The 18,895-nt window shown below is 45.5% G+C and overlaps 1 protein-coding gene and 1 long non-coding RNA gene across 3 annotated transcripts in view; both read left to right on the forward strand.

The window, feature by feature from the left end:
• Nucleotides 1–18,895, forward strand: part of LOC118398987 (tax1-binding protein 1 homolog A-like) — a 259,070-nt gene that overhangs the window by 44,224 nt on the left and 195,951 nt on the right. The window contains 8 exon segments of the mRNA XM_052472525.1: nt 1,725–1,976; nt 2,140–2,316; nt 2,720–2,792; nt 2,937–3,394; nt 5,167–5,253; nt 8,714–8,900; nt 9,236–9,279; nt 9,281–9,427. Of these exon segments, the coding sequence (XP_052328485.1) occupies nt 1,725–1,976; nt 2,140–2,316; nt 2,720–2,792; nt 2,937–3,394; nt 5,167–5,253; nt 8,714–8,900; nt 9,236–9,279; nt 9,281–9,427 (1,425 nt within the window).
• LOC127909933 (uncharacterized) lies at nt 6,117–6,941 on the forward strand. 2 transcript variants are annotated; one of them, XR_008072983.1, is made up of 3 exons: nt 6,117–6,257; nt 6,618–6,737; nt 6,858–6,941. It is a non-coding gene; the product is annotated as an uncharacterized LOC127909933 (long non-coding RNA). The 2 variants fall into 2 exon arrangements; XR_008072982.1 differs by lacking the exon at nt 6,117–6,257 and adding an exon at nt 6,317–6,457.

The following is an 18,895-nucleotide window of genomic DNA, read 5'->3' on the forward strand; positions in this document are numbered from 1 at the left end:
ATCATTGGTAGTCTTATTAAATGGTGATATCCAGCCCAAACAACAGTATCTATTGCTAGACTAGAGATATGCCCTAACTATAGTTAGTCAGTGGTTACACATCTAACTAGCTGGAATGAAGCACACGTGTAAATATATAATTTCAGTGTTTCCAGCAGCTCTCCAGCTACCAAGGCCTGCCTGATCAGCCTGATAGGGTGCTGTGGGTGTGTCCAGCTTACACATGTCTATGTGTATAGCAATGGAATGAAACATTCAACCGATGCCTCAAGTGTTGTGCTGTAGGTCCACCCCACACCAGACGGGTTCTGGGGTCCAGAAACCACTACTACCCAAAGACACTTGTGGAGATCTGAGAGAATTGGACAGAATTGGACACTCAATGTCAGCAAAACAAAAGAGATGATCGTGGACTTCAGGAAACGGTAAAGGGAGAACCCCCCTGTCCACATCAACGGGACATCAGTGGAGAAGGTGGAAGGTTTTAAGTTCCTCTGTGTACATATCACAGACAAACTGAAATGGTCCAGCCTAAAAATGTGTCTTGTCACCGAAAAGCCTCACTAACTTTTACTGGTGCACAATTGAGAGCATCCTGTCCGGCTGCATCACCGCCTGGTAGGGCAACTGCACCGCCCCCAACCGAAGGGCTTTCCAGAGGGTGGTGCAGTCGGCACAAAGCATCACCGGGGGCAAACTACCTGCCCTCCAGGACACCTACAACACCCGATGTCACAGGAAGGCAAAAAAGATCAAGGACAACAACCACCCGAGCCTCTGCCTGTTCACCCCACTATCATCCAGAAGGGGAGGTCAGTACAGATGCATCAAAGCTGGGACTGAGAGATCGATAAACAGCTTTTATCTCAAGGCCATCAGATTGTTAAACAGCCATCACTAGAACAGGGAGGCAGCTGCCTACCTACAGACTTGATATCATTGGCCACTTTAATAAACAGAACACTAGTCACTTTAATAATGCCACTTTAAGAATGTTTACATATCTCGTATTACTCATCTCATATGTATATACTGTATCTTACACTATCTATTGGGGTGGCAGGTAGCCTAGTAGTTAGAGCGTTGGGCCAGTAACCGAAAGGTTACTAGATCGAATACCCGAGCTGACACTGTAAAAATCTGTCATTCTGCCTCTGAACAAGGCAGTTAACCCACTGTTCCTAGGCTGTCATTGTAAATAAGAATTTGTTCTTAACTGACTTGCCTAGTTAAATAAAGATAAAATACAAATGGCATCTTAGCTGCTCTGTCACTGCTCATTCATATATTTTTATATTTCTATATTCTTAACCCATTCATTTACTAGATTGTGTTTCCCATCTCACCTTCTTATCAATGGGTTTTTGAGAAGGGTGTCAGGAATTTAGGAAATGCAAGTTGACTAAAGCACTAACAGACATGCCGTGTCCATGTTTCATGTGCCATTTTTTAATGACATGTAGATGTTTTGTTGTTGCTCGAGTTAAGGTCTCATTGTGCCTACCTGGACTCTTATTCCTGTAACTACACATGAAGCTGCAAGAAAATCATATTTAAATGTATATCAAACCATTTAGAAATGTTGACCCTGATGTCACATAGAAAAGAAAGACACACATGTAAGCTAAGATAGCCCTTCTGAGGTAGCAGTTACTGTGTGTCAGGCCTCGCAGCACCTGTGTGTAAATGTGTGTATTAACCTGTCTGCCCCTCCCTCTCTCCAGGCTGAGATGGGTCGTCTGAGGGAGAAGCTTCGCCAGGCCGAGGAACAGCTCCAGGCGTCTCGCCAGCAGGCCGCCATGTTGGTGTCAGAGCTCCGCGACTCAGCGAGTGCCCGCGACCGCACCATGACCGAGCTGTACCGCGCCCGCCTGGAGGTCGACGCCCTCCGCGCCAGCCTGGCCGATGCCCAGGCCGAGTGCCGGCGAATGGAGACGCAGCTGGACCGCATGAGGACCACCTCCCAACAGGAAGTGGTAAGGAGACCATAGATATCCACAGATGGATCTTTCTTAGTTTTTAAGAATAGAAATGTAAGAGGAATGTACAACTGCTGTGTGCTGCAGACAAATTTACTAACAGAATTCCAGTATTGAATGATTTATTTGTGTTGAACTACTCCCCCTCCCTCTTTCTCAGGGTGTGGGGACCTCCAGTGAGGGGGGGTGTGTGGTGTCTGAGGCGGAGGCTGAGCTACAGAGAGAAGTGGAGGAGCTGAAGCTGCGTCTCCACATGGCCGCTGAGCACTACAAGGAGAAGTACAGGGAGTGTCAGCGACTCCGCAGGCAGGTGGCCAAGCTCAGCGAGGCCCAGGGGGTGAGTCTGTCTGTCTGCAGTACTGTATTACACCACACCATAGCGCCATCTAGTGGCACACACCCAAGGCCACTGACAGGTTGCTTCCATATATAGTCCACTACTTTTGACCAGTGCCCATACATATATGTTCCCTATATAGTGCACTACTTTTGACCAGGGCCCATATGGCTCTCTTCCCTATATAGTGCACTACATTTCATAAGGGCCCTTAGGGCTCTGGTCAAAAGTAGTGAATGTTAGTGAATAGGGTGCCATTTCATAAGCAGCAAAGCCGTCTCCTATGTCCCCAGCCTGATTCAGCAACAGAAACATTATATCTAATGACTGGGAGTTTATCATTGGGGTACATCTCAATGGTCTGAAATGGCTTCCTCAACTTATTTCCCCTTTATGTCTGTAGGAGTCAAAGAGAAACGCTGCTACTGAGACGACACAGGAGCCACTGACACCCAGTCCAGAGTCACCTACAGCAGGTACTGACACACACACACACACACACACACACACACACACACACACACACACACACACACACACACACACACACACACACACACACACACACACTCACACTTTTCACTTTAATACTAAGTCCTCTAACTTCTGTGTGTTTGCAGGCAATCTGGCTGCAGCTGTGCTGAGAGGAGACACTGAGAGGCCTGCTGTCCCTAACCGCAGTTACAAAGACAGGGAACACACATACACCAATACATTCTCAGGCATGGAAACCATGAGAGTAGGGGAGAAGGAGTGGAAGGGGAGAAATGGGGACGAGAGGGAAGTGAGTGGAGGAGAGGAAGGGAAAGAAGAGGGGAGTGTGGAAGAGGAGAGGAAGAAGGACAGGAGTGTAGGAGGTGAGTTCATGAGCATGAAGATGGAGAGTTGGGTGGAGGTGGAGAATGAGAGGAGGAGTGCTGAAGAGGTGGATGAGAGGAGGAGTGTGGAGGAGGTAGAGAAAGAGCAGACTCGTTCAGTGGAGGAGGAGCTGGCGAGGATGGAGGAGAAGTGGGCGGAGCAGTGTGCTATCAACGAAACGCTCAAACAGAGACTGGCCAATGAGGAGGAGCGATTCAGGGTGAGTCATCCACACACACGATCATGCTCACATTTAACCACATTTGTACACACACATGGGCGCACACATTCTGGCACACAAACACACCCAGTCTCTTTGCCAGGTTGATAAGGTTGTGTCTAGGTCAGCCCTGTGAGGTTAGCTTGGTTGTTACTCTTTAACCGTTCATCACCACGGTCCTCTACACTGAATGTGTGTGTTTCTCATGATTAAGTGTGTACTTTTCGCTCAGTGAGAGTGTGTGTGTGTGTTTCAGTTTCAATGCACAAGTACAGTGAAATGCCTTCCTTTCTGGCTCTGTGAGTGTGCTTGATCTCTGGGAGTGAGTGTGTGCTTGATCTCTGGGAGTGAGTGTGTGCTTGATCTCTGGGAGTGAGTGTGTGCTTGATCTCTGGGAGTGAGTGTGTGCTTGATCTCTGGGAGTGAGTGTGTGCTTGATCTCTGGGAGTGAGTGTGTGCTTGATCTCTGTGAGTGAGTGTGTGCTTGATCTCTGTGAGTGAGTGTGTGCTTGATCTCTGTGAGTGAGTGTGTGCTTGATCTCTGTGAGTGAGTGTGTGCTTGATCTCTGTGAGTGAGTGTGTGCTTGATCTCTGTGAGTGAGTGTGTGCTTGATCTCTGTGAGTGAGTGTGTGCTTGATCTCTGGGAGTGAGTGTGTGCTTGATCTCTGTGAGTGAGTGTGTGCTTGATCTCTGGGAGTGAGTGTGTGCTTGATCTCTGGGAGTGAGTGTGTGCTTGATCTCTGGGAGTGAGTGTGTGCTTGATCTCTGGGAGTGAGTGTGTGCTTGATCTCTGGGAGTGAGTGTGTGCTTGATCTCTGGGAGTGAGTGTGTGCTTGGTCTCTGTGAGTGAGTGTGTGCTTGATCTCTGGGAGTGAGTGTGTGCTTGATCTCTGGGAGTGAGTGTGTGCTTGATCTCTGGGAGTGAGTGTGTTTATCTGTGCAGTAAATAGTAGTCTCTCTCTCGATAATGTCTCCAGATAGAGATAAATACACACAGTTATAACCCCAAGCCCCAGACACACAGATACACATGCTTTATAGCTGTTTACATCACACACACACTGGGGAGGAGAGGAGGGGGAAGGGAAGGGAGGGGAAGGGAAGAGGGGAGGATATACGAGGAGTTAAGAGGAGATGACAGAAAGGAGGAGGAGAGGAATGGAGAGAATTGCACTATTGCAGCCCCCTTCACCAAGAACAAGGGAGAGAAAGAGAAATGGAGGAGGAGGGAAAGGGATAGATACTGTAGAAAGAGATAATGGGGAAAAGACAGACGAGGGAGGGTTGGAGGGAGAGTCGGAGGGAGGGAGGGAGAGTCGGAGGGAGAGTCGGAGGGAGGGAGGGAGAGTCGGAGGGAGGGAGGGAGAGTCTGAGGGAGTCGGCGGGAGAGAGAGGGAGGGAGTGAAGGAGAGTTGGAGAGAGGCGGGAAGGAGAGAGGAAGGGAAGGAGAGTCGGGAGGAGCTGAAGAGGGGGGAGGGAGGGGAGAGTTGGGAAGAGAGTCGGTGGAGAATTGGAGAGGGGGAGTCGGAGAGAGTCAGGCAGAGTAGCTGCCTTTGTAGTTGTTTGAGAAGAACCCAGACACACAGCCATGTAAACTTTGCTTGATTTATATTTACCCCAGTGCACTAGACTAGGTTATGTCTGGGACGGTATATACAGGATGACTTACAATGGGTTCTTAAAGAATACATCTCTAAGTTCTCTGTTCCTTGTGGCCAATGGGTACAGTGTTTGTCTGATGTTTGTCTGATGGTCTGTTTCCTCTGTGTAGATCCAGATGGCAGAGAGGGCCATAGAGGTGACAGAGCTGAAGGAGAGTCTGGCTCAGGCCCTCAGAGAGAAGGACCAACTCAAGGAGGTACTATGAACATTCATACAGCTGTCATAGCATAAGACCTCAGGAAATACACAGTTTACACAGCTGTTAAAACATCAGGACACTGGACCTATGAGCTGTCATATGTTTGAGATGGTATAAAATGCTTTCATAGAGCTACTGCTGAAGCCTGCAAGTGTTTAGCTGTTATAAGCCTACCAAAGCACTGGATACCCCAACATAGCTTCCTCCCTCTGCCCCAATTTCTAGATTCAACTAATGATACACCCATCCCTGTACGGTACTGCCGTAGTACACTAACCATTAAATGGTGGAAATGCCAGCCTTCGTGTCTGTTTCACCCCGCGGTCACCCTCGTTTAAATGTTAGACCGGATAGCCCTGCACTAATGAAGTCATCAAGAGAGGGAGGAAGAAAAAGGTGGGAAGGAGAAAGAAAGGGAAGAGGGGGGCGAGCACCTTCAACAAGCATGCGAGAGCTATGTGGGCTGGTGTTTGACACCTCTCACAGTAAGACTAGATAATTCTAGCAGTTGACTTCAGATAGAACTGCAGGTAGAACTGTTTGGTGTTCTATGATAGAAAACCCTGAAGTTGCTCCTAATCGTACATAAGCTCCAATGGATCATTTCAGATCTAGGAAAGGGTATTTCAGATCTAGGAGAGGTGTCTAGGTATAGGAAAGGGTATTTCAGATCTAGGAGAGGTATCTAGGTATAGGAAAGGGTATTTCAGATCTTGGAGAGGTGTCTAGGTATAGGAAAGTGTATTTCAGATCTAGGAGAAGTGTCTAGGTATAGGAAAGGGTATTTCAGATCTAGGAGAGGTGTCTCGGTATAGGAAAGGGTATTTCAGATCTAGGAGAGGTGTCTAGGTATAGGAAAGGGTATTTCAGATCTAGGAGAGGTGTCTAGGTATAGGAAAGGGTATTTCAGATCTAGGAGAGGTGTCTAGGTATAGGAAAGGGTATTTCAGATCTAGGAGAGGTGTCTAGGTATAGGAAAGGGTATTTCAGATCTAGGAGAGGTGTCTAGGTATAGGAAAGGGTATTTCAGACCTAGGAGAGGTGTCTAGGTATAGGAAAGGGTATTTCAGATCTAGGAGAGGTGTCTAGGTATAGGAAAGGGTATTTCAGATCTAGGAGAGGTGTCTAGGTATAGGAAAGGGTATTTCAGATCTAGGAGAGGTGTCTAGGTATAGGAAAGGGTATTTCAGATCTAGGAGAGGTATCTAGGTATAGGAAAGGGTATTTCAGATCTTGGAGAGGTGTCTAGGTATAGGAAAGTGTATTTCAGATCTAGGAGAAGTGTCTAGGTATAGGAAAGGGTATTTCAGATCTAGGAGAGGTGTCTCGGTATAGGAAAGGGTATTTCAGATCTAGGAGAGGTGTCTAGGTATAGGAAAGGGTATTTCAGATCTAGGAGAGGTGTCTAGGTATAGGAAAGGGTATTTCAGATCTAGGAGAGGTGTCTAGGTATAGGAAAGGGTATTTCAGATCTAGGAGAGGTGTCTAGGTATAGGAAAGGGTATTTCAGACCTAGGAGAGGTGTCTAGGTATAGGAAAGGTTATTTCAGATCTAGGAGAGGTGTCTAGGTATAGGAAAGGTAATTTCAGATCTAGGAGAGGTGTCTAGGTATAGGAAAGGGTATTTCAGATCTAGGAGAGGTGTCTAGGTATAGGAAAGGGTATTTCAGATCTAGGAGAGGTGTCTATATATATATATATATATATATATATATATAACCTCAGGGCTATATCCTTGTGGAAGGATGAGTAAATGAATCAAAATAGTTTTTAATGAAAATATGTCAATCATTATTTTAATATGATGATAAAAGTGATAATGCCCTCGAAGCCTTGGTTTGGAGGATATATTCAAATCAAATCAAATGTATTTATATAGTCCTTCGTACATCAGCTGATATCTCAAAGTGCTGTACAGAAACCCAGCCTAAAACCCCAAACAGCAAGCAATGCAGGTGTAGCAGCATGGTGGCTAGGAAAAACACCCTAGAAAGGCCAAAACCTAGGAAGAAACCTAGAGAGGACCCAGGCTATGAGGGGTGGCCAGTCCTCTTCTGACTGTGCCGGGTGGAGATTATAACAGAACATGGCCAAGATGTTCAAATGTTCATAAATATCCAGCATGGTCAAATAATAATAATAACAGGCAGAACAGTTGAAACTGGAGCAGCAGCACGGCCAGGTGGACTGGGGACAGCAAGGAGTCATCATGCCAGGTAGTCCTGAGGCATGGTCCTAGGGCTCAGGTCCGAGAGAGAGAGAGAAAGAAAGAGAGAATTAGAGAGAGCATACTTAAATTCACACAGGACACCGGATAAGACAGGAGAAGTACTCCAGATATAACTAACTGACCCTAGCCCCCGACACAAACTACTGCAGCATAAATACTGGAGGCTGAGACAGGAGGGGTCAAGAGACACTGTGGCCCCATCCAATGATACCCCCGGACAGGGCCAAACAGGAACGACATAACCCCACCCACTTTGCCAAAGCACAGCCCCCACACCACTAGAGGGATGTCTTCAACCACCAACTTACCATCCTGAGACAAGGCCGAGTATAGCCCACAAAGATCTCCGCTACGGCACAACCCAAGGAGGGGCGCCAACCCAGACGGGATGATCACATCAGTGACTCAACCCACTCAAGTAATATATGCCATTTAGCAGACGCTTTTATCCAAAGCGACTTACAGTCATGTGTGCATACATTCTACGTATGGGTGGTCCCGGGGATCGAACCCACTACCCTGGCGTTACAAGCGCCATGCTCTACCAACTGAGCTACGGAAGGACCACCTCGGACGCACCCCTCCTGGGGACGGCATGAAAGAGCACCAGTAAGCCAGTGACTCAGCCCCTGTAATAGGGTTAGAGGCAGAGAATCCCAGTGGAAAGAGGGGAACCAGGCCAGGCATAGACAGCAAGGGTAGTTCGTTGCTCCAGAGCCTTTCCGTTCACCTTCACACTCCTGGGCCAGACTCCACTCAATCATATGACCCACTGAAGAGTTGAGTCTTCAGTAAAGACTTAAAGGTTGAGACCGAGTTTGCGTCTCTCACATGGGTAGGCAGAGCATTCCATAAAAATGGAGCTCAAACTATTGGCACAGTTTGCTGGCCCAAGACAACACCCATGACAATATATCCTCCAAACCACGGCTTCTGTGGCATTATCACTTAAATACATAGCTACAGTTATACATACAGACATGCATTTTCTGTATATCTAAGATTGTGGCCCAGCCTAAAGGGACATTTCACTCATAAATGTAAGTTTGTCAAATATTTTCAGACTTTAAAAGTAGAGTAATGTCAAGCTGAAACCATGCCCCATTGCATTGTTTTTTTAAATCCAGCTGTATGAATGAAATGGATTTCCTGGTTTTATTCGGTGCTGATATTTGTTTCAAATTATTGAAGTTGTTCTCAGTGGCCGTCTCCTTGTCCCCGTGCCAGGAGCTGCATCAGTGTCAGGACCGACAGAGGGAGCAGGAGGCTGAGGGTCAGGGGTCAGAGGTCAAACAGCCTGTGTTGCTACGCTACCCCCTGCCCTACCCCCAGGACCCCTCCCCACCCCCCCTGGTACCCCAGAGACCTGCAGAATTGCAGTACGGGAACCCCTACTCCACCGACAATACTCGAGGTGAAACCCTCTGCCCCCATCTATCTGTCTGTCTCTTTGGCTGTCATCTCAACAGGCATCTCTACATCACTCTAGCTATCTACAATCTACAATATCTGTGTTTGTCTAAGGGTTTCTACATTTTTTTGTTGTTTGTTGTCTTACTGTCTCTCTCGATCTCCCCTTCTCTTTTCGCTGTATCTTCTCTCACTGTCAACCTGTTACATTCTCCTCCTCCCATAGGTCTGTTGAACCCCAGCCACATCTCCCTCTCTCCCAGCTAAAGAGACATCGATCCTGCTCGTTTTCAGTGGTGACACCTCCTGTTTTCTGTGTGGCTGTTGTGTTTTCTCCAGACGGGGCAGACGGTGCCCTGTCCCCTGAGCAGATGCCCCGCCCCTCCCGAGGCCCCTGGTGCATGCGCCCCTCCAGCCACCCCCCCGACCCCTGGTGCAGGCTGGGAGAGAGAGGTGGTCTGCATCCAGCCCTCCTCGCGAAGCATGAGCCCCCCCGACGGACTGGAGCACCCCCCCGAGGAGCCACGCAACGTGAGTTCATATACACACACACTCTGCTAAGTTCTGTAACCTAGTCCTCTTTTATTGCTGTTTTTTATGTCTGTTTCTGTCCTCCACTGCCAATCCTTTTTCCACGTACACTGAGTAAACCAAACATTAAGAACACCTTCCTAATATTGAATTGCACCCCCCCTTTTGCCCTCAGAACAGCCTCAATTCATCAGGGCATGGACTCTGTGGAAAGCCCATGCCATGTTGACTCCAATGCTTCCCACAGTTGGCTGGATGTCTTTTTGGTGGTGGATCATTCTTGATACACGTGGGAAACTGTTGAGCGTGAAAAACCCAGCAGCGTTGCCGTTCTTGACACAAAACGGTGTGCCTGGCACCTACTACCATACCTCGTTCAAAGGCACTTACATTTTTGAATGGCACACAATCCTTAACAATCCTTCTTTAACCTGTCTCCTCCCCTTCATCTACACTGATTTGAAGTGAATTTAACAGCCGAGTTCATAGCTTTCACCTGGATACACCTGGTCAGTCTGTCATGGAAAGAACAGGTGTTCTTAATGTTTTGTAAAGTCAGTGCATTTACTTTAGCTTGTTCTCTTGTATCCCACGTTCTATTTCTGCCTCTCCTCTGTCCCATCTTTACCATATTTCTTTCCTTTCCAAAGTCCCCTGTTTTTACCTTCTAACCATTTCATTATATTCTTTATCTTCTTCTTATCTGTCTTCTCTTACACCCTCCGTATCTTCCTCTCTCTCTCCCTGCTGTTTCTCCTTCGTTCCCATATACACACCTTTCAAACCAATACGCTTTTTTGCCAACTGTAACATCGCGGCAACATTTTTCCACCTTTTCTTTATATCTGAAAAGTGTTGCTGGTATCAAAGCCTAAACTTCTATTTCCGCGAACCGACCTAGTGATGACTGCGGTGAAGTGCTGCCTACGGCTTGGTATGAAATGTAGCCGTAATGCTGAGGCAGAATTGGCGCGCACTACACCCCAATGTTCTTGATCGTTGATAGGTAGCGACTATCCTCCTGGCAGTTCTTAACTTTGCAATGCATGTGACTTCACCCACCACATGTACTGTTTTCTTAAGCCAGGGTCTTCCCAAACTCGGCCCTGGGGCCTCCCTTGGTCCACGTTTCGTTTTTTGCACAGCTGATTCACATGATCAAATCTTGATGATGAATTCATTATTTAAATCAGATGTGTAGTGCTAGGTCAAAAATCTAAACATGCACTCTGCACCCTGGGGCGGCAGGGTAACCTAGTGGTTAGAGCGTTGGACTAGTAACCGAAAGTTACTAGCTCATTATTAACCTCTTGCTCCTACCTGGCACGCAGGCGTCCCATCTAGAGCTCTGGAAATGCAAATGTGCTACGCTAAATGCTAATAGTATTAGTTAAAACTCAAACGTTCATTAAAATACACATGCAGGGTATTGAATTAAAGCTACACTCGTTGTGAATCCAGGCAACAAGTCAGATTTTTAAAATGCTTTTCGGCGAAAGCATGAGAAGCTATAATCTGATAGCATGTAACACCCCAAAAGACCCGCAGGGGACGTAAACAAAATAATTAGCATAGTCGTCGCTACACAAACCGCACAAATAAAATATAAAACATTCATTACCTTTGACCATCTTCTTTCTTGGCACTCCTAGATGTCCCATAATCACTATTGGGTCTTTTTTTCGATTAAATCGGTCCATATATAGCCTAGATATCGATCTATGAAGACTGTGTGATAAACGGAAAAAAATAGCGTTTCATAACGTAACGTCATTTTTTTAAATTCAAAAAGTCGACAATAAACTTTCACAAAACACTTTGAAATACTTTTGTAAATGCAACTTTAGGTATTAGTACACGTTAATAAGCGATAAAATTCATCAGGAGGCGATGTAAATTCTATAGCTGTCCGTCTCGAAAAAATGTCTGGAGAGAGCTCGACCAAAACATCCGGTCGGAGACCGGAGGGAATCGGTTCCCTTGATTCGGTTTGACCAAGAATCAAAGCTGAATCAAATGACAAGACTCTAGACATCGTGTGGAAGCTGTAGGCACTGCAACCTCGGCCTCATGTAATTCGGTTCACTTTGAACAATTCCTGGAAGTAGCGCAAGGATATTTATTTCCATTTTCAATGATCAGATTTTCCTGCACTTTTCGATGAAACGCACGTTCTGTTATAGTCACAGCCGTGATTTAACCAGTTTTATAAACGTCTGAGTGTTTTCTATCCACACATACTAATCATATGCATATACTATATTCCTGGCCTGAGTAGCAGGGCGCTGAAATGTTGCGCGATTTTTAACAGAATGTTCGAAAAAGTAGAGGGTCAACTGAAGAGGTTAAACACTGATCAGAACGTTTTGACAGCATGTTATATAGTTTAACAAGTGGATGATTTTGCTCTTCACTCGCATGTCGCTTATGCTGCGTTCAAAACAACTGGGAACTCTGAAATCTCTGACTTCAGTGTGTTAAAAACAACTGAGAACTCTGAAATCTCTGACTTCAGTGTGTTCAAAACAACTGAGAACTCTGAAATCTCTGACTTCAGTGTGTTCAAAACAACTGAGAACTCTGAAATCTCTGACTTCAGTGTGTTCAAAACAACTGAGAACTCTGAAATCTCTGACTTCAGTGTGTTCAAAACAACTGAGAACTCGGGGGGAAGAACTTGCTCCGACTGGGGAAAATTCCCTTTGAACGCTCATCCAACTCCAGAACGAGTGCCTCTTTCTAGAGCTTTGACTTTCCGACCTGAAGGTCACTGGCGTCATGATTTGACCCCAGTTGTTTTGAACGTGGCATTGGTAGACTAGGCTTATTCCCGACCTGTGACTTGACTCATCAATGTGACTTTGTTTCCCTGAATATCTGTCTGTATAGAAACCAATTAAAAGGGAAGTTGACCCATTTTTATATGTGGCCTTACTCTTTCTGTGCTTGTAGTTGATCCCCCAAACAGGATTTTATATATACAGTGCCCTTTGCGAAAGTATTCGGCCCAATTGAACTTTGCAACCTTTTGCCACATTTCAGGCTTCAAACATAAAGATATAAAACTGTATTTTTTTGTGAAGAATCAACAACAAGTGGGACACAATCATGAAGTGGAACGACATTTATTGGATATTTCAAACTTTTTTAACAAATCAAAAACTGAAAAATTGGGTGTGCAAAATTATTCAGCCCCCTTAAGTTAATACTTTGTAGCGCCACCTTTTGCTGCGATTACAGCTGTAAGTAGCTTGGGGTATGTCTCTATCAGTTTTGCACATCGAGAGACTGAATTTTTTTCCCATTCCTCCTTGCAAAACAGCTCGAGCTCAGTGAGGTTGGATGGAGAGCATTTGTGAACAGCAGTTTTCAGTTCTTTCCACAGATTCTCGATTGGATTCAGGTCTGGACTTTGACTTGGCCATTCTAACACCTGGATATGTTTATTTTTGAACCATTCCATTGTAGATTTTGCTTTATGTTTTGGATCATTGTCTTGTTGGAAGACACATCTCCGTCCCAGTCTCAGGTCTTTTGCAGACTCCATCAGGTTTTCTTCCAGAATGGTCCTGTATTTGGCTCCATCCATCTTCCCATCAATTTTAACCATCTTCCCTGTCCCTGCTGAAGAAAAGCAGGCCCAAACCATGATGCTGCCACCACCATGTTTGACAGTGGGGATGGTGTGTTCAGGGTGATGAGCTGTGTTGCTTTTACGCCAAACATAACGTTTTACATTGTTGACAAAAAGTTCAATTTTGGTTTCATCTGACCAGAACACCTTCTTCCACATGTTTGGTGTGTCTCCCAGGTGGCTTGTGGCAAACTTTAAAGAACACTTTTTATGGATATCTTTAAGAAATGGCTTTCTTCTTGCCACTCTTCCATAAAGGCCAGATTTGTGCAATATGCGACTGATTGTTGTCCTATGGACAGAGTCTCCCACCTCAGCTGTAGATCTCTGCAGTTCATCCAGAGTGATCATGGGCCTCTTGGCTGCATCTCTGATCAGTCTTCTCCTTGTATGAGCTGAAAGTTTAGAGGGACGGCCAGGTCTTGGTAGATTTGCAGTGGTCTGATACTCCTTCCATTTCAATATTATCGCTTGCACAGTGCTCCTTGGGATGTTTAAAGCTTGGGAAATCTTTTTGTATCCAAATCCGGATTTAAACTTCTTCACAACAGTATCTCAGACCTGCCTGGTGTGTTCCTTGTTCTTCATGATGCTCTCTGTGCTTTTAACGAACCTCTGAGACTATCACAGTGCAGGTGCATTTATACGGAGACTTGATTACACACAGGTGGATTGTATTTATCATCATTAGTCATTTAGGTCAACATTGGATCATTCAGAGATCTTCACTGAACTTCTGGAGAGAGTTTGCTGCACTGAAAGTAAAGGGGCTGAATAATTTTGCACGCCCAATTTTTCAGTTTTTGATTTGTTAAAAAAGTTTGAAATATCCAATAAATGTCGTTCCACTTCATGATTGTGTCCCACTTGTTGTTGATTCTTCACAAAGAAATACAGTTTTATATATTTATGTTTGAAGCCTGAAATGTGGCAAAGGGTCGCAAAGTTCAAGGGGGGCGAATACTTTCGCAAGGCACTGTATATTTGGTTGTGTTACAGAGAAAATTGGTTGTCACACTTTGCTGAGACATCACTTGCCATTGACTACAATACACTATGAACATGTGTCTAAAGTATGAAATGCTCCAAAACACTCCCAACAAACTCATATAACATCACGATCTCATTCTGGATAATGAGACAAATAACAAGAAAAACTAAACAAAATATTTAACAAAACGGTTTGGTTGATCAACTACAAGCAACTACAATTAAATATCACCTTTACATAAGTATTCAGACCCTTTAATCAGTACTTTGGCCTTTAAGCACCTTTGGCAACGATTACAGCCTTGTGTCTCAAGCTTGGCACACCTGTATTTGGGGAGTTTCTCCCATTCTTTTCTGTAGAAACTCTTAAGCTCTGTCAGGTTGGATGGTGAGCGTCGCTGCACTGCTATTTTTAGGTCTCTCCAGAGATATTCGATCGGGTACAAGTCTGGGCTCCGACTGGGCCACTCAAGGACATTCAGAGCCAGAGAGCGCAGAGGTCAGGATCAGATGAGCTCCTGCATTTTTCAGCATTTTCTTTAAAAAAAGATAGATTAAGAGTTAGATAAACTTGGATTTTTTGTCTGGAACACATACTGGATTCTACCCTCCACAACATAACCCCTACTTCAAATCAAAACTTAAAACCTACAACCTGATTTTGGACGGAATTACGGAATAACCTGGAAGGTTCACAACTACCAAGGATTTTTACTCTATACAGCAAATTCTCTGGAAAACAACAGAAACCTGAAAACACCATCCAACCTGGAACTGAGTGAGTAATGTTTAGTCTGAAACTATATCTTATTTCCAAAAGCCAAGAAGAAAAATACACAACATTACTTTATAAGGACTGAATTCTAACATAATTCTGCCAAGCCTGATTGATACAGCTTCAACTAGCACTGACGTGTCAAGTGAGAGGTGTCAAAGCCCATTAGCCCAACAATGGCAGGAGAGTCACACAGTCTACCCCAACCAAATGGAGAGGCCTTAGAAGCTCCCTCCCGCTGTTTTAGAGGTAATTAAAATACAGTACCCTTTGCATGTAAAGAATGATAAGGCAAGAAAAGATTACAAAATGAAGCTCCTTATGGAAAATCAAGAGACACTTTTTGCTGACTATTACAAAAATGGGAACATCAGCAACCTTATCTTCCACACAAACCATCCCCTGGCATGGCACAGTGCTATATTAGCACACTACCCCTCTGTTAAGAGAGCGGGGGTTAACGAGGGGTGGAAACTCAGAATACTTGATAACGAGGACTCTGAGTCAAGTAATATAAATATCTATAAGTCCGGAACAGTAATGGTACAGAGTAACCCCAAACAGTTTCAGCTGGACTTTCACCTAATCAAAGAATTAGCCCAACAGGAGAAGCTCTTCCTTGATAAAGATACCCCCACCCCGAGCGGGTCAGACCAGACCTCTTCATTACGTAACACCACAGACAAGCAACCCCCAGCGGAGAGTCAACCTCCCAGCACAGACTACCACTCCCTCATTGAAATGAAGGACAAATTCACCCAGCTGGAGATAAGGCAGGTGGAGCTGGAACAGCAGGTGATTACACTTCAGTCAGCACAGACCCAGACAACAGTCCAGCACAACAACACCCCCTTAACCAGACCCGGAGAGCTGGAGGTGGACAGAGATATATCTGCACTCTGGACTGTGGTGAGACAACTTCAACAGGAGAAAGAGCAGAATCAGGAGAAGAACAGAGCATTAGAGGAGAGGATCATACTGCTGGTGGAGGAGAGGTTGAGGGGGATGGAGGAGAGGGTGAGGGGACGGAGGAGAGGTTGAGGGGACGGCGTGTGACAGAGAACAACCCACTAGAGAGGTGGCCACCCCCACAGAGAAGCCAGCAGAACAGCCCACCTCAGCACCTGACAAAAAGTCTCGACACCACAGCAGAACAGTCCACACCAGACCCTGACCATAGAGACGACATCACAGCAGAACAGACAAATGAAGAACCACAAGCCCAGCGGCTCTCACCCCCTCTGAGCACCCCCCCTGTCAGCCACCCTGATAGCCCTTCTGACAACCCCCTCACACCCACTGAGGACAAACACAAGACACAGATTGTACTACTTATGGACTCAAATGGTAAATATATAGAAGAAAAAAAACTTTTTCCCAAACATAGTGTGTCTAAGCTCTGGTGTCCAAACACCCAGCGTGCCCTCGACCTTCTGTCTGAGGACCAACTAGTTTCACCCAGCCACATAATAATACACACAGGCACAAACGACCTGAGAGCACAGCAGGAAAGGGTGGCCACAGCACTGAAGGGAGTGATTGAAAAGGCTTCTTCTACTTTCCCCAACGCACAAGTGGTTATCTCCACCCTGCTACCACAAAAAGACTTCCACCCTGCCACAATACAGCGGGTAAACGCAAGTATTTCCCGTGACTGTGCCTCAAAACCAAATGTTTTCCTGGCCCACCACTCCACCCTGGACTTGAACAGCCTCTATGACCAGGTCCACCTCTACAAGGCAGCAGTGCCCACCTTTGCCAGGACTCTAAAGGACATCGCTCTCAAACGTATCCCCAACACTTCACACAGGAGCAACAGATCAATAGACACCCCACCCAGACCAGCGAGACACCCTCCCAGACTTGCAGGACCCCCCCTGGACCTACACATAGAGGACCCACGCCAAGAGGAATTACATCCAGACCACAGCACACCCAGACACATCCACACCCCCACCCCAACCAATCAACACCCCCACATCAACCATGTCCACACCCCATTTAGGCCCCCTCAGATCAGACCTATGCCACTCCTGCCCACCCCATGCACCCCACCCCCGCAAAGAGGGCCTCAACATGGAAGCCACACATACGCCCAGGTAGTGAGCGGGCAAACAGTCCCAACCCCCACTCTCACACTCGCCCAAGCCAATGGCATGTACCAGATGCTCAGCAGGCTCTGCTCACACTTACTGGCCTGAGGCCAAACCACGACCAACAACATTGGACACTCTATGGAACAAAAGCCTTCACTATATTATCCTGGAATATCCAAGGCCTGAGGTCATCTGCCTTTGGCCTAAAGAGCAGAAACCCGGACTTCACCAAAGAAATCGGTAACACAGACATTGTCATCCTGCAAGAAACCTGGTATAGAGGAGACAGACCCACTGGTTGCCCTCTAGGTTACAGAGAGCTGGTAGTCCCATCCACCAAACTACCAGGTGTGAAACAGGGAAGGGACTCAGGGGGTATGCTAATTTGGTATAGAGCAGACCTAACTCACTCCATTAAATTAATCAAAACAGGAACATTCTACATTTGGCTAGAAATTCAAAAGGAAATGATCCTAACAGAGAAAAATGTCCTCCTGTGTGCTACCTATATCCCCCCACTAGAATCCCCATATTTTAATGAAGACAGCTTCTCCATCCTGGAGGGCGAAATCAATCATTTCCAGGCCCAGGGACATGTACTAGTCTGTGGCGACCTAAATGCCAGAACCGGACAAGAACCTGACACCCTCAGCACACAGGGGGACAAACATCTGCCTGGAGGTGACAGCATCCCCTCCCACATATGCCCCCCTAGGCACAACTATGACAACATAACCAACAAAAACGGGTCACAACTCCTGCAGCTCTGTCGCACGCTGGGTATGTACATAGTCAACGGTAGGCTTCGAGGGGACTCCTATGGTAGGTACACCTATAGCTCATCTCTTGGCAGTAGTACTGTAGACTACTTTATCACTGACCTCAACCCAGAATCTCTCAGAGCGTTCACAGTCAGCCCACTGACACCCCTATCAGACCACAGCAAAATCACAGTCTACTTAAACAGAGCAATACTCAATCATGAGGCATCAAAGCCAAAGGAACTGAGTAACATTAAGAAATGCTATAGATGGAAGGAATGCAGTTTGGAAACCTACCAAAAACAATTAGGCAACAACAAATTCAATCCCTTTTAGACAATTTCCTGGGTAAAACGTTCCACTGTAATAGTGAAGGTGTAAACTTGGCAGTAGAAAATCTTAACAGTATATTTGACCTCTCAGCTTCCCTATCAAATCTAAAAATCTCAAATAGAAAACCGAAGAAAATTAACAATAATGACAAATGGTTTGATGAAGAATGCAAAAATCTAAGAAAGAAATTGAGAAACCTGTCCAACCAAAAACATAGAGACCCGGAAAACCTGTGTCTACGCCTTCACTATGGTGAATCACTAAAACAATACAGAAATACACTACGGAAAAAGAAGGAACAGCATGTCAGAAATCAGCTCAATGTAATTGAAGAATCCATAGACTCTAACCACTTCTGGGAAAATTGGAAAACACTAAACAAACAACACAAAGAATTATCTATCCAAAATGGAGATGTATGGGTAAACCACTTCTCCAATCTTTTTGGCTCTATAACAAAGAATACAGGGCAAAAACATATACATGATCAAATACAAATCTTAGAATCAACTGTTAAAGACTACCAGAACCCACTGGATTCTCCAATTACATTGAATGAGTTACAGGACAAAATAAAAACCCTCCAACCCAAAAAGGCCTGTGGTGTCGATGGTATCCTCAATGAAATGATCAAATATACAGACAACAAATTCCAATTGGCTATACTAAAACTCTTTAACATCATACTTAGCTCTGGCATCTTCCCCAATATTTGGAACCAAGGACTGATCACCCCAATCCACAAAAGTGGAGACAAATTTGACCCCAATAACTACCGTGGAATATGTGTCAACAGTAACCTTGGGAAAATCCTCTGCATTATTATTAACAGCAGACTCGTACATTTCCTCAATGAAAACAATGTACTGAGCAAATGTC

This window comes from Oncorhynchus keta, chromosome 20 (assembly GCF_023373465.1).
Source record: "Oncorhynchus keta strain PuntledgeMale-10-30-2019 chromosome 20, Oket_V2, whole genome shotgun sequence".
In the NCBI taxonomy this organism is placed as follows: Eukaryota; Metazoa; Chordata; class Actinopteri; order Salmoniformes; family Salmonidae; genus Oncorhynchus; species Oncorhynchus keta.